This window comes from Pipistrellus kuhlii, unplaced genomic scaffold (genome assembly GCF_014108245.1).
Source record: "Pipistrellus kuhlii isolate mPipKuh1 unplaced genomic scaffold, mPipKuh1.p scaffold_m20_p_13, whole genome shotgun sequence".
NCBI lineage: Eukaryota > Metazoa > Chordata > Mammalia > Chiroptera > Vespertilionidae > Pipistrellus > Pipistrellus kuhlii.
In genome coordinates this window covers 9,239,008-9,263,338 of record NW_023425438.1, presented here as the reverse complement: position 1 = coordinate 9,263,338, position 24,331 = coordinate 9,239,008, and the positions used below count along the sequence as shown (strand labels likewise).

The following is a 24,331-nucleotide window of genomic DNA, read 5'->3' as shown; positions in this document are numbered from 1 at the left end:
TTATAAAATTCTTACCTGTTGCTTAAAATTTAGAAACGAGAGAAACATATAAAGGGGAAACATGAAAATTTCCATCATCTCCTACAAAAATTGATACATTTTGCTAGATTTCCTGCCAATCACACTCTCTCTCTCTCTCTCTCTCTCTCTCTCTCTCTCTCTCTCTCACACACACACACACACACACACACACACACACTTGAAATTTCATGGACAGCTGTGGAAACTATTTTTTACTTTATATATTATACTTTCTGATGTTGTTACATGATCTTCAAAATTACTGTAATGTTGCCATGGGATCCCAGTTATGTTTAATGCATTTCCCCATTCCCCTAAAGTTGGATTTCAGACTGGTTTCTGCTTTTCCCTGTTATAGAGAATGCTGTCAGGGCGTGACCATGAACCTTTATGTGACCCCATGACTATGCTCAGTACCTTTATGGGACCCTATGACTGTGCTGTTTTCCAAACGTCGCTTCATCCTGTGCCAATTTCCTTTAGAAGAGGATGCACCGTTTCCCTTCCCACTCTCAGTAGAGTGCCCACTGACCATGTCCCTCTCCTCCTTCCTGACGTCCTTCTCTTTACAAATTGGAAAGCGCACAAGGGACAGTGAAACAGTATGTTTTCCTTCTCCAAGGCCCTAGACCAGGGGTGGGGAACGTCTGGCCTGCTGTATCATTTGGTCTGGCCCTGCCAAGGCAACCGCAGGCAGGACTCAGAATTCAATAAATCTAGGAGCTTTTTTCATAGCAACCTAATTTTTAAGTTGATAATTTTGTGTGGCCTGGGAATGATGTTATAAATATCCAAATGGCCCTTGGCAGAAAGAAAGGTTCCCCACTCCTGCCTTAGACATTTCTATTTAGGCTTTCCCCAGTTATTTTATATTAAATATGGCTTCACCTTAAACGAATTAACTTGCCAAAGTGGCACATTGCTGGGGAGGCCTGTTCTGAATCCCTTCACATTTCTGTCTCTAAATTTCCCTTCAGTTTCATTATCAATGGGGAATCCATTGCTGTGATGTTTGTTTCTTTCTCAGGAGTACGGAATATAAAATAGGGAATATATTTGAGAGTAATGTAGGTGTAAAAACGAAACTTAGAATCCATTGTTCTTGCTATATATTTGGGAAATGATAGTAGAACATCAATAGGTATAAAGTAAGACTGGAGTCAACCAGGCTTGTTCATTTATTTCTTCAAGACACTTAAAAATATTTAAAGTTCTTTTTACTTAGCCTACTGGATGGAGATTCAAACACTGCTCTGCTGTATGTAGTGATTTAATCCCAGAAACTGTGGGATACTAAATGTGAGGTTGAATCATGCTTTACAATGGTCAGTGGCTAAGAGGGAATTAATAGACTTTTCTCCTGTTTGAAGGGGCTATTTTACCGTTGAAGGCATCTTTTCGCAACTCCTTCCATTTCTAGTTTAAATAGGCACATTCCTTTCAGTTAGAATTTAAACAGTTCTGATTTGGACCTGTGGATCATATTTCAACATTTAAAAAATCAATTTGGGACCCATTCCTCTGTATTTTAGAATCACTTTCTGATGTGTCCTCTTACTCAGCTCACATCACTGAAATGGGATTCAAAAAGGAAATGTCTGTTTATTTTATTCACTGTTCTTCAGGAAGGAGAGTGGTGAAGTGAGTCATTAGCACATTATATTTCCCAATAGCTCTTTGACCTTCATCTCTGGGGGCTGTGAAATCAATGGGAGAAGCCATGAAAGATTCATGTTACTGTGAATGTTTCAAGGAGAAATTAATGCAGTATTTGTAGACTAGAGTCAGAAATCCAAGACCAACAGAGATGTGTGTGCCATTAGCATCTTCCATGTATAGTACACATGTATCAAGAAATAAATACAGCTGGTCTCTGGGTTCTGATCATTCTTTTATCGTGTTTCCCTGAAGAGAGAAGAAGTAGAAGGCACGGAGTTGCTCTCACAATGGTTTACTTCCTCTTATGATGGAATCTATCATTTTATGATAATGGGACAGTTACTGGTCAGTAGGGAGGCTCTGGTTAATGTCAAAGGAAATATTACCATGAAGAGACCTGTATAGTAGTTGCAGGGCCAGCCCCAGAGAGCAACATTTTAGGGATGTGGATAGATGGTGGGCAAAAAATGGGTCCCATGGCCAAGTGTGTGGAACATACCAAGTTAAAAAACAACAAAAACAGGAGTCCACGTGCTTGTGTTTGTAGAATACGCAGTGTTTCTCAAACATATTTTGCCACAGATCCCTTCCTTTGGCAGAATCCTAAAGTAGTTTGTGTAAACTACTTGAAGGGCAACATTCTACAGCAATTTTACCCAAAGTAGTTTGTGTAAACTACTTTGGGTAAAATTGCTGTAGAATGTTGCCCTTCAAATATTTTTTCTCTCTCACTTATCTCCTACAGTAATTTTGAAAAACTTAACATTTTTTAAACTGACATTTACATTTTTCCCTTAAAAAATTAAATGGACACAGTAGATTTATGCACAGTGTATTTATATTAGATATGTGCTTTAAACATATTTTTATCAAAGCCTCAGAGCTGCAGAGTTGGCTTATTCGGTTTACAGATTATGTCTGCTGTAATTTGTAAACCTAATTGGCAAAGCCAGACAACCGCCTTGTTCTTTTTTTTTAAAATGAATTTTTATTGATTTCAGAGAAGAAAGGAGGAGAAAGAGACAGAAACATCAGTGATGAGAGAGAGAGAGTCATTGATCGGCTGCCTCCTGTACTCCCCACACTGGGGATCAAGGCTGCAACCCAGGCCTGTGCCCTGACCAGGAATCAAACCGTGACCTCCTGGTTCATAGGTTGATGCTCAGTCACTGGGCCATTCAGCCAGGCCTTTTAATGAAACAAACTGGATGTGCTACTTTTTCTGTGGCTCTCCCTCTAGAGGGATATATTTGTTAACTGTTCTTTTGTTTGGTGCCTTTGGGAATTTGACACTGTGAGGCAATACACCTAGAAAACCTAGAAAGAAATTACAAATGGGCAAGAGATGACTTGACTTTGTAAGGAGGAAGAAGGCACGGAGTCAAGGGAGAGACAGGAGAGGAAGGTGGGCAGATGTGTTCTTCACTTAGAAAAGGAAAATAGAAAGACCCTAGATCTAAAATTTGATTCCCTTAATAATATCCAAGCAGGTATGTACCATGTGGAATATTATTGAGTGACTTCAAGGGTATGTGTATCCAATGTGCAGCTGCTTCTGTGGAAGTTTAAGAAATACATAATTCATTCTCCTTTTAGAGAACGTATTCCTCTGTTAGCTAAAGAAAGAGATCCCTATTTAAGAGCCAAAAGGTTTGTCTGGCTAGGGAAAGAATTTACCTCCATAGGTATTTCTTTCTGCTTTTAAGGAGAAGTTACATGGCTAAATTGTTTGGTGGAATGTCTTTCCATCAGCAAACACTGAATATGCTCACAGAGGCATCACCAGAAAGCTTCATATTTTCACACAGCACAGAGACCTTCATGTGCTGTTCTCACCTTGGGCCTAATTCCTGTTGATTACGGGACATGTCTCATTTCCTGTATGAACTTGCGTCACTAAGAAGACAGTAAATGATTAAACACGCAGGATACATAAAAGTGTGTTTATTTCCCATAAGGGCACTTACATGATTTACAGTATATTGTCCATAAATGTCACATTTTTTTCTCCACCTTGGCAACTGGCAGATTATTTTGAAGTCAGAGTATTTAAGTGAGAAGTAATCATGAGGATTATTTGCTTCAGCCCTTTTGTGTTACAAGAGAGAAACCCTAGATCGACAGAAATTAAGTGACTTGTTTGAGCTAACAATTTAGCATCTTGCATAGACCAAAACAGGATTGTAGTGGGATAGTTTTCCCATTAAATTTCCCCACTCCCCCTTAATTATTAAAAAAAATATGATCTTGAACAAAATTATCTCTATCAATGATTCGTTCTCATTATTGATGTTTTTATCTTTCTTTTCCTCTTTTCCTCTCCCTTCCTCTCTGAAATTAATTTAAAAAAATATTATTTAAAAGATCTTTATTTACTACTAGAGGCCCAGTGCATGAAATTTGTACACTGGTAGGGTCCCTAGAAGCTGCTGGCTGCCAGGCTGGGGCCTCCCTTTCTCGGCTGCCAGCTGCTGGCTGGGGCCTCTTTTCCCCAGCTGCCGGCTGCTAGCTGGGGCCTTCCTTTGTTCTGCACCACCCCTTGTGGTCAGCACACGTCATAGCAAGCGATCTAACTTTCAGTTGGTCGAATTCCCAAGGGGACGCTTTGCATATTATGCATATATATATATATATATATATATATATATATATATATATATATATATATATGAGATTATGATGAAAACAGAAAGTGAATGCAATTTATAGCCAGAATCTGTCCAGCAGGAGATGAATGCTCCTTCTAAAAGAGTTGTATTTTCCTTCAGACATTAATGAATGCCAGCTGCAAGGTGTGTGCCCCAATGGTGAGTGTTTGAATACCATGGGCAGCTATAGATGTACCTGCAAAATGGGATTTGGGCCGGATCCTACCTTTACAACTTGTGTTCGTAAGTAATGATCACTTTTTATTCTCATTTTGGATCAGAGGTTGGGGTGGGAGGTTATGCAAAATAAGATGAATGCTCAGCGGCTAACTGAATATTGTACAAATGCAGGAAAAACCTCATTAAAATCACCAGCGGGAGGAAGCGGGGCTGACATATTACAATAGGCCTATGTTACAGAACTAAAAATGCATTTTTATGCATTCAGAAAAATGTAATAGCCAAAAGTCAAGGTAGAGAGCAGGCATGCTGAGGAAATGGAGCTGATGAAGAGAAGAGAGCTCATTACAGTGAGCATACCTGAGAGATGAAACGTTTTTTCCTTCACGAGTATTTTAAGCATTATTTAGGCCGAGTTCAACTTTCTCCCAGCTTCTGTTTTTAATTAGTCCAAATTCTGAGTCACTAGTGTTTGATTTAATGAGGTTTCACTGTACTTTCTTAGTTGGAGCGTCTGGGAAATAGTTTTGGATAATATTCTATTCCGTTGTCCTCAAAAGCCACCAAAATACATCCCCGAAGGCATACTTTTTTGCTTAATAAATATTGTCTCTAAGATTTCCTCTTGTATCTGGTGTGGGTAAAAATTCTCCATCAAACCACATATGCTAATGTTGGACAGAAAATATAGTTTCTCCGAAAACTCGCTTACCATGAAATAGAATCCCGTGTAATCACTGCATCACCTGACAATTAGAGAGGCAGGCATTTTAGGCACAAAATTCTCAAATGCAGGTTTTTAAAGGTTATCTTTTTTAAATGTTCTCATGCTCATTATTACAACATAGGTAAGCAATGCAGATTTTTCAAAGCCGCATACAACTGAAGTTTAAACATTTTAAACTAACATAAGGCAGAAAACTATTAGGATAATTTTAAGAACAATTCTGTATTAATTTCTGTCCTACAAAGTTTGGTTCTTATTTATCTGTTTTTAATGTGGCTTTGGTGTATGTTAAGCTGCACCCTACAGGGCCCCAGTTTTAGACATGCCATTTGGTCAGAACATGTTCTTCATGATGATCCATTATTTGTTTTCAATTGTGCATTTACCTCTAACTCTGTGCCTTAAGCCAGTGGTTGGCAAACCACTGGCTTAAGGCACATGCGGCTCTTTGGCCCCTTGAATGTGGCTCTTCCACAAAATACCATGGCCTGGGCGAGTCTATTTTGAAGAAGTGGCGTTAGAAGAAGTTTAAATTTTAAAAAGTTGGCTCTCAAAAGAAATTTTAATCATTGTACTGTTGATATTTGGCTCTGTTGACTAATGAGTTTGCCGACAACTACACTAAGTTGAGACCACAGACATGAAAAACAAGTGACATAAAATAAAAATGACAGGCTCATTCATTACTTTTAGATGAATTTGTTGAGTCTTTGGGAACACTGTTACTAATTACTACTATTTTCCTTTAAAAACTGCCGAATGCAGATTAGGAAATTTTGCACGTAAGTTCTTTTTTTCCATGTTCTTTCACATAATTCTGATCACGAGCAGACAGACAGTTATAGAGAGTTTTATCCAGTGGTAAAGTTAAGACTGTAAAGTTATGTTTGCATACGAGGTATATTTGAAAATGGATGCAAGACTTTGGAAATTTCAGGCCAAAAATCACATTGTTGACAATCCAGAAAATTTAGAGATAATTTCTGGTTGATGTGAATTACATGAGTCAGTATTTTAAATAGCTTTATAATTTAAGTGTAAAAGATTTTTAAGAGTTTGGATATAAAATTTGTTGAGAATGTTTTTTCTTAAGTAATTTGACTTGTTTTGTTTGAAATCACTACATTTGAGGTTGCAGATGAGTAAACTTGGAGAACTGATTGCGAAGTGTTTTATTAAACTTTGACTAGATTGGATGTCTAGTGTTAAGGGCAGACATCCAGGTTTTAGTGAGATTGTTGAAATCTGCCAATGAGATTTTTGAAACACTTACACATTTCCCTAGCATTTATTTCCCCCTGTCATTGCCCAAATAATACTGAACTTATTAAACCACCATCCGTTCTTATTTGAAAAAATAATTCAATTTTATGGTTCAGCTACAACAGCTGAAATGATAACTATTGGGAGATGTTTGTTGCTAATTAAATATTCCAGTTTAGAGTTTGAAGTTAGAACCTGGGCTCTGTACCAGTATGTAGCGGGCAGATTTATTTCTCTTGTCTCGGAATTTACCACGTGTAACATCGTAGAGATTTGTAGAGTCCTTCAGGGTTTGTGACTTGGTTTGATCCAGTTGGACTTGCTGGTGAACTAGATTTTGATGAAATTGATAAGGAAAATCTGAACACAGATGAGAAGAATCAGGAAAAAAGGTGATAATTACAGAGTAAGGGAAAAAATTGGCAAGATGGTACCCTCCATGGTTATGGGGATGTAGCAGAGAGTGGGGACACACACACACACACACACACACACACACACACACACACACTAGGTTAACATTTGGAACATACCTTCTTGAGGGACATAGAAACAGCCATGGATAAGAGTCTGTAAGCCAACTGCGGGAAATTGACTACGTCTTCTCAGACAGCATGAGTTTAGGCCGTACCCAGGCCATAAAAGGTGTGGCTGACTCTGTGAGCTCAAAGAAATGCACTTGGCAACAGCCGAGGAGCAGTGGGAAGCTCTCCCTGTTCCCGAATGCACCCTCCGAATTCCTTGACTCCAGCCAAAGGTTGCAACCATTTCTCTTTCTCTCCTTGCCCTGCTCTCTGCCCTTGACTTAGCCAAGCTCCAAGAAGGGAAGTGGGAGGGTCCTGGCACTGGCTGCCTCTCACCTCTCTGTCTGTGTAGCTCAGGATGCAGCAGCAGCGTTCTCCAAGCCTGCCCCTACCTACGACTGGGGAAAGGTGACATTTTAGGACGTGTCAGAGCAAATCTAAGAAAAACTATAATAACCTTTTGCATTTCGAGTGGGAAAATTTTCTGACCTGAACGGCAGCTAATTTTCTTCAAGAATTCAAGAACTTCAGAATGAGTGCTGCAGGGGGTGTGTCTATAGGTTCGGATAAAAGAATTCTGAGCCTGGGCTTTGCTGCTGCATAGACTTCCTGAGCCATGGACTTGGTGCTCATGGACAGAAATAAAGGGTCCTAGAGAAGATGTGCTCAGGAACTTCTGCCAGAGCCCTGGAAGTCATGAGATGAAGGACAATTCCCTTCAAAGCCAATCAGGTTGATGCACCTCATTTCGTTTTCATTTTCCTGGCACCTTTATGAGATAGGTGTTGTTTTCATTGTACTCATTGGGGGGACTGAAGTTAGGAGAGTCTAAGGAACTTCTCGAGGTCATACAGCTAGTAACTGACGTTGGAGATTGAAAACTGGGTTCTGTGCCTCCACGTTTAGGGTCCTAGATCAAGTTCATGGTAATTATCCTTCACATTTGAATTGATATTAGAGCAGCATGTCTTTGAAAGTATAGTCAGAATGTATTGTGTGGCCCTATAATATTACCAACATTGGAAGAGTCGGTAGTATTGCCCAGCACATAGTGGGCATTGAGTTTGATGGCCCGGCCGTCTGCTGGCAAAATTCTCTTTTTTGGGAGGAGATCAATTTCTCTTGGGGGAGATCAGGTCTTTTCTTTTCATATGGATGAGGCTCACCCACATTCTGGAGAGTAATCTGCTTTACTGAAAGTCTGCTACTTTAAATGCTAATCTTGTGTACAAAGAGAAAAAAAAAAGCTTTATAGCAACATCAAGACCTGTGTTTGACCAAGTATTTGGGTACCATGGCCTACCCCAGTTAAAATGACCATAAATGTAACCATCCTAACCAGTCACGGTGACTTCCCTTAAGCTATATTGCTGGCAGGTCGTAGACCTTTTTACTCTGCTACATAGCATTTCGATTTACAATAATTGGGGTGTTTCTTGTAGTATCTACTGAGCCATCATATGTGCCCTCTCTCCCCAGCAGAGGGTGTAACAGTTAGATTCAAGAATTCTTACCTATTAAACTTAGAGTAGAAGGACCATCGAGTATAGGATTTAGGCATTGGAGGAATGTAGGCTGGTGGGCTGTTGCAGTGTTTTCTTCAGGGTTGAGCCCATCCTTCTGCTCCTTCCCTGATCTGCTGTCGGGCTGGACTCGGGGGCCCTGGTGGCACTTCAGGTCAGAGAGTTTGTTGCTGCTCTTTCCCTGTTCGCTGTCCCAGGGTAAAATCTGATGGGGCCCTGCAAGCTCTCACTGTCCTCCAAGCAAAGAAAGAAACCGCAGCTGGCTTGCAGCATCCACTGTGTTCAGGTTGTGAGCTTCCATGATGCCTGGTTGCTCACCAAATTCTCCCCTAGAGCGACCTCTGTTACGGCCATCTACAAGAAAACAACTGCTGGGTAGTGGTCTTGCTATTAGGTGATGAGGTCTGTTTGGGCAGGTGGATTTTGGGTGAAATTGTTTCTTTCCACTTTTAGGCCCACATACCTGATTTAATGCTTTCTCTAAAATGGGAGGAGGGACTGAACTGGAAAAAGCATTTGGGAATCTGACTCTAAATGAAGAAAGGCTCTGTCCTAAATCTAGATAGACGTATTCGGAAGTGTGGTTTCTGACCCAGACTCTGCGGTTGTTTTTACTGTTACGTGAAAAGTCCACCTGGTTTCTGTTGTTTCTTGTGTGACGTGGGGCCTTGTCTCTCTGCTTCAGCGGATACCCCTGTGATCTCGGAAGAGAAGGGGCCCTGTTACCGACTTGTCAGTTCCGGAAGGCAGTGCATGCACCCTCTGTCTGTTCACCTCACCAAGCAGCTCTGCTGTTGTAGCGTGGGCAAGGCCTGGGGCCCCCACTGTGAGAAATGTCCCCTTCCAGGCACAGGTAAGACATGCTCAGCTGCACACTCGTGTTCATTCCTGGCCACACAAGTACATGGGACAACTCCGGCTGCTAGAATTCTTTTTTTGTCTCTGATTCTAAATTTAATTTTTTAATAACACAGTGTGTTTTTGTTAATACTGTGGAAACCATGAACATAGAAGGGTGAACTGTAAAAAAAAAATGACATGTAAAGAGATTTCTAATTATGTGTAACATTAGGCTTCCTTTTGAATGTCGAGAAGAGCCATTATAGTTGATCATCACTCTGGGACTCTAAGGCTGCCGTTTAAAAGGGTAGTGAGATCAGAAGTCCCTGCTGGGCCATGCGTTTTTCTAACGATGGGCTGTTCACCACTTGCACAGTAGTTGGACCTTGTGTGGGTTGCCTCATTCACTCATTTATGGAAGGTGTGCTTGTCAGATTCTATTGTGAACATTGTGTTTACTTTCTCCAATTAGAAACGGAGGTAATTTCAGTAACTCAAGGGCAGACCCTGCCACAGTCCCCATGAACTTCTAGAGGGGAGCTGAATATGAAGAAGTTGATTAGTCTTTCACCTTTAATTTGGTACATAATTACCTAATGCCCCAAAAGAGTAAATCAGTATACATGGCCTTAATTTTACCAAGAAGACACCAGTTAATTTTACCAAGAAGTCACCTGTTTCTCAAATAGAGTTAAAATGAAATAAAAAGAAACATGCCGAGCAAATACTGAGCTCCAAGATATTATCAAAGAAGGAGTGGTCTCCATGTCACTGGTGTGGGATGGACATAAAAAGTTTGCTCAGTTGCATATTTAAGAAGATGCATACATTTTCACAGGGCCATTGCAATCTTAAAACCATAAGTTATACTGTAGCAGACAGGGTTAAATGTAAATTTAAATATTATGATCCACTTTTGGTGTTGGGTAGGATCAGGAAGAACTGGTAAGGCACAGGGTAGTGTAATGCTGATGGTATTTTGGTAAACCAGATAATTCTAGACATTTCCAAAAGGTTCTATTTTTCTCATATAGGACCTGATCCACTCGTTATTAAAAAGTAATAATAAAAAAAATAAAATATCTTTATAGTTCATAGGTACATTTCTCTTTTAAGTTCAATTTTGGTAGCTTTGTAACCTTTACATGAAATGTAAATCAAGATGGTGAGTATCATGCTGGGAGACTTGTCCCTAAAATACAACAGCTAAACTTGGAAATAATGTTAAAGATAAACTTTTTACCCTTAGCCAATTCGGTTATGTGGTGATTGTCATAAAAATAATATTTAGGTCATTAGTACTTTAGCTGTTTGATAGAATACCATGTTTCCTTCTGGAAACATCTATTCTTTGGAGTAAGAACTGTTTCATATAATAGTTAAACATAAGAATGAGATTCCACCACTCAATGTGTGATCCTTATTAAAATAATGTTTTAGCATGCTTTAGAGTTCCTTTTAAGTCCATCTCATTCAGTAGGGAATCTTTTGTTCAGTGGAAGTACTAAATGACTGATTTTACTTTACATGTTACAAGTAGAAAGAAAAATGTTGGCCATAAGTTCCTTGGTAAACCAGATAATTCTAGACATTTCCAAAAGGTTCTATTTTTGGAAAGTGTCCACATTTGGTAACTTGCCTCTGATACCAACAACAAAGGGATTAGCTGGAATTTTCCTCCTGGGGCCCCACACTGTCTTGTCTCCCTAGTATTTCTTCTTTACCTGTTCCTTGGGATTATACAATGAAGGTCAGCAACTCACATGTGCCCAGTCTATTTTTTTTTTTTTTAACTCTACAAAACCACTTTGCTGGGGAGGATAGTGATTCTAGGCACAGAATATCTCCTGTCTTCTGGATAATTTAGCTATCTGCTCATGGTCAGGCTTTTGCTCAGGCATCATCCCTTCCCATGAATATAAGTATATGCTAATGTGGCATATTCTTTTTAAAAAAAAAATATTTATTTCAGAAAGAATCACTAGGGATCAAGCCTGCAATCCAGGCATGTGCTTTGACTGGGAATTAAACCGTGACCTCCAGGCTCAGAGGTCAATGCTCAATTACTGAGCCACATCAGCCAGACTGTGGCATGTCCTTTTTAAACTTGATTCCTACCCATCATCTCTTTAGCATGTCTTAAATCACTGGGTTCCTCCCCACTGTCCTGAGACTCTTTTTTTAAGTATGCTTCCCCTCTTCAATCCTTCTTAACTGACCTCTCCATGTCAGCTCATGCATTCCATTCTGGCTGAGTCCTTTGGTTCCTCAACTGGACACAAATTATGATGATGTCAACCCCTCATTTCCCTGAATAGTGATTCTTTTTATTTTTGCCCATCTAATTAAATGAAATTAATAATGAAATTAACCCATAGCAGAAGAAAAAAAGCCCAATTTTTGCTGATATTACATACACATCTCCAATAAAATATATCTTATATAGTGTCTTTTATACATATAAACCCGATATATTACATATACTTAATATGTGTAATATATGTGATGTGTAGAGTATTATATAACAATTTATTGCTGATACATATAAATGATATATAAAATATATGCTCTTATGTGATATATATATATATATATATATATATATAGTCTGATTGTGTAGGATAAGAAATTAACAGATGGGGAAATGTTTAATAAAAGAAGGGTTGGGTTTTTTTTTTCTGTAAATATGCAAGTTTAACCGAAATTCAAGCATTTTGCAACTGTTTTTGAAGATTTTAAATGTAACTATATTAGTGATGATTTATTAAGAGATACTCATCATGATATTTTCCTCTGTATCAGTTTGCACTTTTAGATTTTTAAAAGGAATATTTTCCCATCCCAAATCTAGCTGCTTTTAAGGAAATCTGTCCTGGTGGAATGGGTTATACGGTTTCTGGCGTTCATAGACGCAGGCCAATCCATCACCATGTAGGTAAAGGACCTGTATTTGTCAAGCCAAAGAACACTCAACCTGTTGCTAAAAGTACTCATCCTCCACCTCTCCCAGCCAAGGAAGAGCCAGTGGAGGCCCTGACTATCTCCCGAGAGCACAGGCCAGGAGTGGCGGAGCCCGAAGGTGAGAGTGGAAATGGATCGTGGACCTAGCCATCTGTCTCGTGTGTCTGTGCTTTGGTTTCCCTGTCTGGACCCTTCCAGAGCAGGGGTTTCCTGCCCTGGCACTATTGACATTGGGGGTGGATAACTCTTTGATGTGGAGGCTGCTCTGTGCATTGTAGGATTTTTAGCAACAGCCCTGGCCTCTGACCTCAAGATGCTGGTAGCACCTCTCTTCTAGTTCTTTCAGCCAAAAAGGTGTCCAAACATTTCTAGATGTCCCTGGAGTGGGATGGGGTTGGGGGCGGGGAGGAAGAGAATGACTCCTGATTGAGAATCACTGCTCTGGAGTCACATGGAACTAGCAGGTAACAATATTCCAATGTGATCTCAGGACGTGTCTGGGGCCCCTTTCTCTTGGTGTTTAGTCCTGGAGAGTGCTTTAGATCCTTCAGGGAATAGCCCAAATTCATTCCTGTGTCTAGAGGGTCATTTAATAAGGATTTACTTACTTTAAAAAGTGGAACCCACAGGCTTAAAGTTAAAGCATCAAAGGAGCTTCCATGAAATAAAGTCCCACGTGCAGTCCGGGTTACGGGGAGGAAGGACAGGGTCAATTGAAAGGATCTTGGAGACCACTTAGTGCAATCCTTTCTTTGGTTTACATTCTGGGAAACCTGAGGCCTGGAGTGGGGACCTGACTTGCCAGTTGTCATGCACAGAGCAGGTGATGGTGCCAGGGAGCGTGTTTATTCAAGGAAGTGGTTTAGGCCTTATACTCCAGAGGGGGTCTAGACAGCTGACTCTATCTCCCTGGCTTTCACAAGGAGGATTAGCTCTATCTCTGTCTCTCAATGTAAACCAGCATAGCTAATACTTTGAATATCTCTTGTTACTACAAAAATTCTCACCCCCAATAGAAGGAAAACAAATTGTACTTGTGTATAAATATATATCGACTCTAATCAAGCTGGTGTTGGCTTTTCCAACTTGAGTCTTAAGTCAGAATTCCGGGTGCTCATTTATGGATTTTGTGAGGAGAGAAGGTGCCATAGGTTAGTGAAGACGTGAGGGCTTGGCAAGATGTCGTTTTTGCAGGGCTCTGGCCCTTCATGTGTGCTAGCCTCTCATTCCACTCCTTGTCTTGCTGCACTTCTTTCTTGGTTAGGCAGAGCAGCGGGACCTCACTTGAAGTTGACACTGTTGACCACTTTGTCCTATACACTTGAGGTGTCAGGGCCAGGTGTTTGCAAGTCCTCATCCTCTGTGTAAATAGGAGAAAATTGGCTCTGGCCCAGGCTCTGCCTCAAGACTTCCTTAATGGGGGGTCAGGCAGGACAGAATGTTAGTTCTGAGTTTTTCTAATCACAAGAATATTGCAGCAGTGGTAGCAGTCTGGTATCTGATTGCTTTTAGGAGTTAATGCATCGACCAAACTTGTATACTAATGTTCCTGAGACATTGAATCATGAGAAAAATGTTGGTGAATATTCACCTAAGGCAGTGGTCAGCAAACTGCGGCTCCCGAGTCACATGAGGCTCTTTGGCCCCTTGGGTGTGGCTCTTCCACAAAATACCACAGCCTGGGCAAGTCTATTTTGAAGAAGTGGCGTTAGAAGAAGTTTAAGTTTAAAAAAGTTGGCTCTCAAAAGAAATTTCAGTTGTTGTACTGTTGATATTTGGCTCTGTTAACTAATGAGTTTGCCGACCACTGACCTAAGGCCTAAGGAATGATTTATGAAAAGCACACCTTTCAAAATATAAAGCTATAACCACTCACCCTAGATAATGTCTATGATTGTGTAATATGTCATTTGTTCACCGTATTGATGCTAATCTGTCATTGGATCTTACTGGCTTGTGATTTCCCCCTGAAATTTCATTAGCATGTCTTCCTGGAAATGCTCACAGAGTTTCATTAAAAATGAGTATGCACCAAGAATGCAGCACCTATTCTTGTCTCATTGAAATAGTGGCATTCTTTTCTTAACATTGACCTCAGAAAGCATTTCAAACATTATATAATATTAAGGATAAGTGTGACCAATTAAGGGAAATATTTGTTTTCTAAAATATGGAATGTTCTACAAAATTGAGATTAGGCATAAAATGATGTATTAGGAAGTGTTACCTCCTTGAACATTTTTAGTTAATGAGAGACATGGGAAGAACTTCATTGCATCTGTGAGCTGACCTCCTGTAACTGAAGAATAACATAGCACTGACCATTTCCCCAGTTAGCTTGTGTAATATCCACAATGGTAGCAACCATAAGTCTGCATTTGACTTAGTTTGATTCTTAATCCTTTTGGAGACATACTGAACTTCCATTGCACTTTAAAACTTAAAATACTATGTGGTAGATTGTTTTAAATTTTACTAATGTCCTTTTTTTTTTTCTGCTTCTAGTGGCAACTGCACCCCCTGAGAAGGTAATTTATTCATTGTTTACAAATCTCTTTTGTTTCTTTAATTTCACAATGATTTTCTTTTGGAACATGTATGGGCTTCCATACAGTAACATGTATGTTCATCATTTGGTTGGAGTAAATGGCATTCATTCATTCAAGAATTATTTAGTGAGCACCTGCTATATGGCTGGCCGTATTCTGAATGATAGGGAAACAACAGAGAGAAAAACCAGACAAAACTTCCTTTCTTCCTGGAACTTAAATTCCAAGGGAAGAAAATGACGGGACTAATAGGAACCAGGGCTTAACACAGAATTCAGAGTCAACTTAAGGCCTGGACCATCTACGGAAAGAAAGCTTCCGGCGGGTTTATGTAATTGTATATTCTTATGGCGCATATGTAGTGAGCAATGCACTTTTTAATTCAATTAAAATTTTACATGCATGTTTGAATTTGTTAGAGTCAGAACGGGTCTTATGCTTGAAAGTTACAACTACTCCTAGAATACTGATTAGAAACTTGAGAGACATTTTTATAAACCTATTTGTTTTGGGCATAAAAATGGGGCTATAAATTGTGAAATTTATTAGTAGGAAATGTATACATTTTCTGGAACGAAGTCCTATCTAAGGAATGTTGTTCCTTGTCTGAATCTTGTTTTGATTCTCTATGACAATGAAGTAATTATTAAATGCTTATACATTTATAGTTATTTAGTTAGCAAGGCTGCAGTAAGTATTCAAATTTAGATTGGGCAAATACATATAACAATTATTATAGTTTTAAAAATCTTTACCTTATGAACATGGGATAGAATAGCATATGTGCTGAAAGAATCCGGGGGCAAAGTGGGGGGGGGGGAGGAATTTTCAAGTCATAGCACCCAACAAGGTTAGCATCTCTCAAAGTTCAGTGACGGATGGCCGTTTGCAGTTATGTTGATTTTGGATTTGGTTCTGGTTGATAAAAGGGAGGAATCCTTCAGGGTCGGAGTGGACCGGCCAGCTCCCTCATAGCCTTGTCTTATCTCGGGCTTGTTCTTCTCTGTTTATGGTGGAGTTCATGCTACCTTTCACTAGGAGTCTGAAAGAGGGCCTGGACATTTTCTTGTCTGCTCTTACGGCAATTAATTTGGAGAAGCGGCAGTGGGAAAAATGTAGCCGGAGTCCTTGTGGTCTGAACTCCTGGCAGAGGCCTCATGATATTGAAGATTGATGGAGAGAAAGCTGGGTGGTCCGGGGTGGGAAGTTATATGTGCAAAGGTGTGGCTGGGACAGCAAGAGGCCAGTGAGGGGAGCGGGAGAGACGGGTTAGGAAGATAAACTTTGGGAGGTTTGGGATACCAGCCTGCAGTTGTCATCAGAGGGGAAGTACTCTGCTCCTCAGCTGGACCCCACCTGTCCAGTGGTGAGGAGGTGGCATTGGTAAGGGAGGCTGCTGCCCAGGCCGATAGGGAATTCTGTCTGTTAGCTGCGGGAGTGGATTGATGGTCTTCTTTCTGGCATTGACCATGGGCTGCAGAGATTGGGGTGCAATTGATATTGATTGAGGTCAGATTAAATAGGTAATAGAAAGCTAGTCTATGTTCTTTTTTTAAAAGTATTTTATTGATTTTTTACAGAGAGGAAGGGAGAGGGATAGAGAGCTAGAAACATCAACGAGAAAGAAACATCGATCAGCTGCCTCCTGCACACCTCCTACTGGGGATGTGCCCACAACCAACGTACATGCTCTTGACCAGAATCAAACCTGGGACCCTTGAGTCCGCAGGCTGACACTCTATTTACTGAGCCAAACCGGGTAGGGCTAGTCTGTGTTCTTAAGAAGTGGAGAAAAGTAATAAGTGCTCAGTATTTTTAGAAGATAAATCACAGCAGAATTGACTGAGATAGGGAGAAAAAGGAAGCTGGAGAGGCCAAGTAAATATTAGAATAAATCGAGAATCAGAGAGTGAATCCAGACTTGGGGTAGTGAAGATCATGGATCCAGAAAAGGATGGACAATAGAAGGAATAGTGCAAATTCGCAGGAGTTGGGATGAGAAACGAAGGAGGGACGACTGAAAAGTGACTTTTAACCTGGTCGTTAATGATTGTGGCATTGACAGAAATGAAGTTGAGATGACATATGGATGGCTTTGGAAGGGGTGGACTCAAGGGATTTGTGGAATACCTAAATGGAGTTACCCTATAAAAAATCGTGCCTACACAATTGGATCTTTGATGGGATACTCAGGCAAGGTATCTATTTTATAAAAAGTAGGAAGGGGTAATTCAAACTAGGAGACAGGCTGAAAGGAACATGGAGGCTTGGGCAGTAAGCTTTCCAGAGGATGACAGCAATTAAAGCAAGGGAGGGGGAATGTAATCATGTCTCACCACTATGCAGTACACCCGAGACAGTAAAAAATAATACTGAATGTCAACAGTATTGAAAGAGGATGAGAACAAAGTGGCAAAGTAGTAGGAGAATTAGGAGTGATGTTATAAAAGCAAGAGGAAAGATAATTTCAAGAGAAGACCTAGGTGTCTCTATTTTTTTTTTTAATACCTCCAAGTTAGTGTAAAATGAAAGTTGTAAGATGAACAGTAAATAAAAAGAGTATCTATATAATGAAAGCCGAAGTGACCCTTAACGGTAGAACGACTGGAACGACCAGTTGCTATGATGTACACAGGTCACCAGGGGCATGTGCTCAAGGCAGGAGCTGCCCCCTGGTGGTCATTGTGCTCCCACAGGGGGAGCCAAAAGCTGGGCTCAGCAGCCGTGGCGGGAGCCTCTCCTGCCTTCATGGCAGTGCTAAGGAACAGCCAACCAAGCAGTAAGAAGACTGCCCCTAAGGAACAGTGGGCCAGTGGTAAGGAGCGAGCGGGCGGGAGGTAAGGAGCGACGGATCCCGGATTGTGAGAGGGATGGATCGGGCCTAAGCCAGCAGTCAGACATCCCCCAAGGGGTCCTGGACTGTGAGAGGGAGCAGGCAGGACTGAGGAATTGCGCCCTCTCCCCCCTGCCCAACCCCACCCCCCACAGTGTACGAATTTCATGCCCGGGCCTCTAGTGTAATGATAAAATAATAAGTGGATGGGTAGGGAGGGACTAAGTAGGGTAACAGTGACCGAGTAACCTGATGAATACTTTTAATGAAGCGATGGTAGGAGCATCTACACGTGTGGACGAGGTCACAGGTGCTTAACAAGCCCCAAGTTCGGTCTGCATGAGTCCTACAGAGCTGGAGCTAGAACTGATCATGGGTCTCTTTCTTTGCTTGTGGTCCAAGGGACGGGAGTGGGCAACCAGACACGGGAAGCCTGGGTGCTCCTCCCAGGCTCCGCCTTTCTGTTTCTCTGTTGGACTGCCCTTCCTGGGAGAGCTGGAGGTGCTGAGTTATTACTAGTAGATGTGGGGTTCAGGGCGGCCATACTGACTGGCCAGCATAACACATTTTAATATTGTGTGTTTTGTGAGGACACATTTGCTATAGCTATTATCTAATCTGGGGCAGAGCCACATGGGAATGAGGTGACGGTTTAGTTCTCCTTCAGGGTTTGTCTGTTCCAGGCCAAGTGTGGGCCCCTGAGCCAAGGCATTGGTTTCCAACGTCTGAAGGGACTCTTTGCTCTGGGCCCTCTAGGACGGATGAGAGCGTGTGCATGGGGTAGCACTGCAGGAGACACTCAGCAGCTTGCCATAATAGTGGCACAGTGATAGTTGATTAAAAAAAAAAAATCACACAATTGCACAGGTTTTTGTCTAATGTCCTATAACCTTTGGTGCCTTTGTAAGAGTAGAATTCATTAAATAAAAATAAGTGCAAAGGAAAAACAATTCCTACTTTCAGTTCTCTTTTTGTCTTTCTAATTCAACCATGCAGGAAATAGCTTCATTGGATCAAGAGAAAACCAAACTTGAGCCTGGTCAGCCCCAGCTCTCTCCAGGCATTTCCACTATTCATCTGCACCCACAGTTCCCAGGTAGCCTTTGTTCACCTATTCTGCTTATAACAGCATCTGTATGACTGGAATGACTGAATGACCGGTTGGCCGATCACTATGATGTGCACCGACCACCAGGGGGCAGATGCTCAACACAGGAGCTGCCTCCTGGTGGTCAGTGTGCTCCCACAGCCAACCTCCTTTGGCCCTCTCCCTGGATGGCCAGTCTCCCAGAACCCCTCCCTCGGCCCCAATTGGCCCCAATCGCCAGCCAGTCTGTGGGACCCCACCAGTTCACAAATTCATGCACTGGGCCTCTAGTTCTCAATAAAAGAGTAAGATAAGAATATTCTGTGTCTTTGATTTTAGAATTTAATAAATCATTAGAATTATATACTTAAGTATTATCAATATACTTATATAATGTTAGTATTATAATGGTTTTATAAGTATTATAAAGGCAAAAGAAAAGTGTTTTGCTGTTTTCTGTGGTCAGGAATAATATGTATTATTAGAATATTATTGAGGGCCATCATTTGATAACAGGTCATTTTTGTTGGCTTCTGAATTATCCCCAGATATTCTTGCTAAGTGTTGAAACCTATGGGTTCATACCTTGAGCTTTGACAGTTCTTACAATCTAAGAGCTACCGTGGCATGTCATTAGACTGAATGATGCTTGCATTTTGAAATGGCATGTCCGTGCATCTCATGTGCCTTAATGTCCTTTTGATCCCTCCATCCTTGAACAGTAGTGATTCAAAGAACATCACCTCCTGTGCCTGTGGAAGTGGCCCCTGAAGCTTCTACCTCAAGTGCCAGCCAAGTGATCGCACCTACTCAAGTAACAGGTAGGCACTGTGTTTGCGGTGCGACATAGCCTGGGGAGGAGACAGAGGGTGAGATTCATTTTAAATAGAGCATCAAAGCTGTATCATATGTATAATAATACCTCACTCAATAAAGAGAGAAAAATACAAAAGAAAAAAACTGTGTCAAATATATGAGATTGCTTATGGCAGGTTAGTCATAGTAGCAAGATTAGGAAATAAACTGAATATGATTTAGAAGGAGGCATATATTTAAATAAATGATGGCACATATACAGTGGAATATCACACAGCTAATGGAAGTAAATGTCTTAAGAGAATGCTTAATGTCATGAGGAGATAGTTATAGCACAATATTAAGAAATACAGACACACACACACACACAGAAAAAAAAATACAGAACACAATATGATTCCTTATTTATTTATTTATTTATTTATTTTAATATTTATTTCAGTGAGGAAGGAAGAGGGAGAGAGAGTTAGAAACATCAATGATGAGATAGAATCATTGATCAGCTGCCTCCTGCATGCCCCCCACTAGGGATCAAGCCTGTAATTTGGGTATGTGCCCGGACCGGGAATCGAACCATGACCTCCAGGTTCATAGGTTGACACACAGCCATTGACCCATGCCAGCCGGGCCCAATTTTATTTTTTAAATGATTACAAATAGAAAAAGAGGCAGAAAGCACATGAAAGTGTTCAACTATCACCAGTTATGTAAAGAGCGAGGGGTCCTGGACTTAAAAAAAAAAAAATACACACACACACACACACACACACACACACACACACACACACACATATATATATATATATATATATATATATATATATATATACACACACACATATATATATATATATCTTCATGTTAAAAACAAGTATACAATTGTGTACAGATGTGCAGTTGTATATCATTATCCAGTTATATAAAATATATACAATTTTTATGTGTTTAAAATAACCAAAAAATTTTAGCCATTTTCTCAAAAATGTGGATGTAATTTATCTTAGCTATTTGAATCAAGCAAGCAGGCTAGACAGTATTTTCTAGAAGCACCTGTCCACAGGTGACGAGTGCAGCCATGTCATGGACTTAGTAGTTCATGTTCATCTTGATGGGTGCCCCCGAGGCCCACCTGTGCTAGAACCGTGGCCTTCTCCACAGTTACTCATGGCAGTTGCTCTTCATCCTAAGTAAAGTGGTATAAAGATGATGGCTTTTGTAAGTATTTCTAGAGTGATACAATGACACGATAGTGATGTTGTTAAGTGACCATGGGCAAAATAGTGACTGTCCAAATAAAAAGTAGTGGCTGTCCATTCTGAGGTCATTTATGTATGTCTACCCATTTCATGAAACCCATCTCAAAGGTATTCTCACTGCTATGCCTCGCAGTGCATACACACTTGTCATATGCACTCTTGGTCAGCAAGCATCTTCTCATTGTTAATGTTGGTGTTGAAAAGAAAAATTGCAGTGTGACAATGTAATTCCCGAGTTTTTTTTTTTTTTTTTTTTTTTTTTTTTAATAGGATGTATTTCTATTATCCAATGTCAAAATAGACTTCAGTTTGTGTCTTTTTAGCAGAGGTCAGTGGACAGACCTCTTGCAGCTAGTTTTGCAGAGGGTCAGTTTGGCTGGATAAATGCAATGTTGTCATCTCAGTGCAGCTGTGTGGGGGATAACATTGAAGTCACTTAGCTTCAGCGGAACTACAGAGCCGATGGAAAACAATGTGCTATATGACGACGTTAACAGAGATTAATTTGAGTTTGGCAGGGACACAGGGTTAACATCTGCTGTCACATGTTGGAAGCACACATATTCCCTTCCAGGAAATAAGTTAACATCGAATTTAATTTTCATGCGACATGTGTAGATACTCCCCCTTCCTATAGTAAAATTATCTAAAACAACCCACGAGGGCATTACAGTCTTTAAATTAAATGGTTCGCAACTTGGAAGCTCCATTATATTCAGTAATCTACAATAGAACTGGAAGACTGTTTTGTATCAAATTTAATTTAAATCAAAATATAGATGTTTGTATCGGTTTGAGATGAGAGCCAAACATATAAATTGAGGGAGTGCTGTGATCTGTTCTCTTAGGAAATATTATGCAATGATTTTTTCTCCCTAAAACACAGAAGAGGTTGGTGTTGTCACCATTAGTCACTCTCATAAGTTGAAGAAAGGGGTAGAATAATAATGAGGCTGAACTAAGTAAAATCAGTTCCACATTGCCTGGTGATGATATCTTTATGTCGGTGAGGTTAGAAGTAGACTTTTCAGATTTTTGTCAGACACCCCCTGACATGCAATAATTATAAAGTGAGCCACATATTTGCAGGAAATAAGTGTGGTATTTTCCACTCTTAATAGCCGAGTCGGTGGCTTGCAACATTCTTGGCATGCAGTGTCCAAATAAATTATATATTTCAGCATATAAAGTCCTGATTTAGTGTAGTGTCTTCACAGCCCAAGGATGGGTTGGGAAATGAAACCTCTATTTCTCTGGCATATAGTTGCAAAGTAGAAACATCTGTTTCCATTGTTGTGGGACAGCTTATGCTCATCGGGTGGCAGTTAGGAGGCCAGGGCATTCTGTAAACCTTCCCGAGAGTTCGAATTTGATGCTTCCTCCTGCTCACCCCACGCTTTCTCCGCCGCCCTGGCAGGCCAGCCAGAAACTGTTCTCTGACATCATGGCTGCCTCTGCGGAAACCTTTATAATTTTCAGAGCCCAAACATCCCCAAAACTGTGTGTTCATCAGACCTTTTCCAGATCTCATAACCAGCCCATTTAAAGAGACCATTTGTCCCTGTCGTGTATCACCCGCATCATGTCAGCATCTCTAAACCATGCCTATGGATGGAAAAGGAACTCTCTTTCATGTGAAATCGGTGTGGTTTGATATTTCCAGGCTCCATTTATTTATTTACTCAGAGTAACCAGTCACATGATGAGGTGGGAAAAAAGCCTAACATCAGTGTACTCAATTTCAAATGTTTCCAAAAGCTGTCTTCTTCATTTGATTCTAGAAAATACAACATAGATACCAAACTCTTACATCCACCGTTGGCCTTGTGGTTGGGATAGATGAATGTATGGTTTTCCATTGGCGTCTTGTTGTGGCCCTTTGACCAAATTCTAGAAGGACTCAAACGAAAACATAAACAGAATAAGGGTCCTTGACCCAGTGATGGTGGAGTTGTTTGAGGGGCAGGTAGAGTAGGGAAGGTGAGGGTGGCCCTGAGAACACCAGGGGATGGGATGGGATATGAAGGACACACAGAGGAGTCCAGCGGGGCGGTCTCTTGATGGTCTCTCTGGGAAGTGGACATGCTGAGGGAGACAAGACATCCCCACTTTAGAGAGTTCCACTAAGACCAGTGCTTCCTGTGTGAGGCCTGGCTATATTTCCAGGGTTATGCCAACACAGTCTAATCTACAAAATGTATGTGTGTGTGTGTGTGTGTGTTTTGTTTTTGTTTTTGTTTTTGTATTTTTGTGTGTATGTGTGTATGTGTGTGTTTAAACTTAAATATGTTTTTATTGATTTTAGTGGGGAGGGGAGAGGGAGAGAGAGAGAAACATCAATGATGAGAGAGAATCATTGATTGGCTGCCTCCTGCACGCCCCCTACTGGGGCTAGAGCTGCAAATGGCCTGTGCCCTGACCAGGAATTGAACGGTGACCTCCTGGTTATAGATCAGTGTTCAGACACTGAGTCACGCTGACTGGGCAGAAATGTATGTTTTGACATAAACTGATCCATTCTCTGGGAAGAGGTTCACATACGTGTGAGTGACCTCTTCAAAATGTAAGAAGCACAATATCTTTTCCCAAAACAAACAAACAAACAAACAAAAAACACACATGGAAAATGCAGGAAGCTTTCCTTATCCTTCAAGACACTATCCTCAGGTCTCATCTTGCTGTGTAGCATATGTGCCAGAGAATGAGAATTTAATTTAGAAAAAAAAGAGGGAAAGTGTAGGAGGTGGTGGGAGGAGACATGTTTTGCTTAAGTTTTAAGATAGAAGTACTAGTAATTTATTTTTCCCTTAAAAAATGGTGCTGATTCACTTTTGGTGACTAGTGAAGAGAAAGCAGATAGAAGTGTTCTGGAGGTGTTACAACTTCTTTCTAATGAACTAATGACTTGGGTGAAAAGTGGAACAAACAGTGTGGAAATTAGTGTTTTCATAAATGTCTCTTTGCTCCTGTGATGTGTCTCTTAGTTCCCTCTAGTGGTGTCAATTGACCATTTTCTTACCTAAGTTAGGGCCCTCCAAAGGGGACCAGCATTTTTGAGCTGCAGCTTAATATACTTCCTAATCTATGGGGTAATCAGCTAAAGTTCCTCAAACATGCCTCGTGAATATAACTTCAACCGCACGGCTTCTATTCACAATACTAGATTGGAAGGAAAGGATGGTATTCATTTCATTTCCTAAGATTAAGGAGTTATAATTCTTAAGAATTTCTTATATCTTAGAGCTGACTTAAGAGGAAGCTTAGTATGTTGGCAAACTGGTATAGGAATGTATCTGGTGTGAATTAGCATACATATTTTTAAACACTTGTATTCACACGGGTAAACATTCCATTCCAATATGCTTGAAAGGTGGCAAATATTTGGTAATCAACAAATTTGTGTGTGTGTGTGTGTGTGTGTGTGTGTGTGTAATGGAAAGTGAA

At 40.6% G+C, this 24,331-nt stretch overlaps 1 protein-coding gene across 20 annotated transcripts in view; it reads left to right on the top strand.

Moving 5' to 3' along the window:
• LTBP1 (latent transforming growth factor beta binding protein 1) overlaps positions 1 to 24,331 on the top strand; it is a 298,629-nt gene that overhangs the window by 179,482 nt on the left and 94,816 nt on the right. For 7 of the 20 annotated variants that reach the window (XM_036434783.2, XM_036434782.2, XM_036434788.2 and 4 more), the window contains 6 exons: positions 4,449 to 4,571; positions 9,231 to 9,398; positions 12,237 to 12,464; positions 14,852 to 14,874; positions 18,725 to 18,824; positions 19,538 to 19,636. In XM_036434783.2, coding sequence (XP_036290676.1) covers positions 4,449 to 4,571; positions 9,231 to 9,398; positions 12,237 to 12,464; positions 14,852 to 14,874; positions 18,725 to 18,824; positions 19,538 to 19,636 — 741 coding nt within the window. The remainder of the gene's footprint in view (positions 1 to 4,448; positions 4,572 to 9,230; positions 9,399 to 12,236; positions 12,465 to 14,851; positions 14,875 to 18,724; positions 18,825 to 19,537; positions 19,637 to 24,331) is intronic. The other 13 variants (XM_036434781.2, XM_045580540.1, XM_045580536.1 and 10 more) reach the window with 7 other exon arrangements.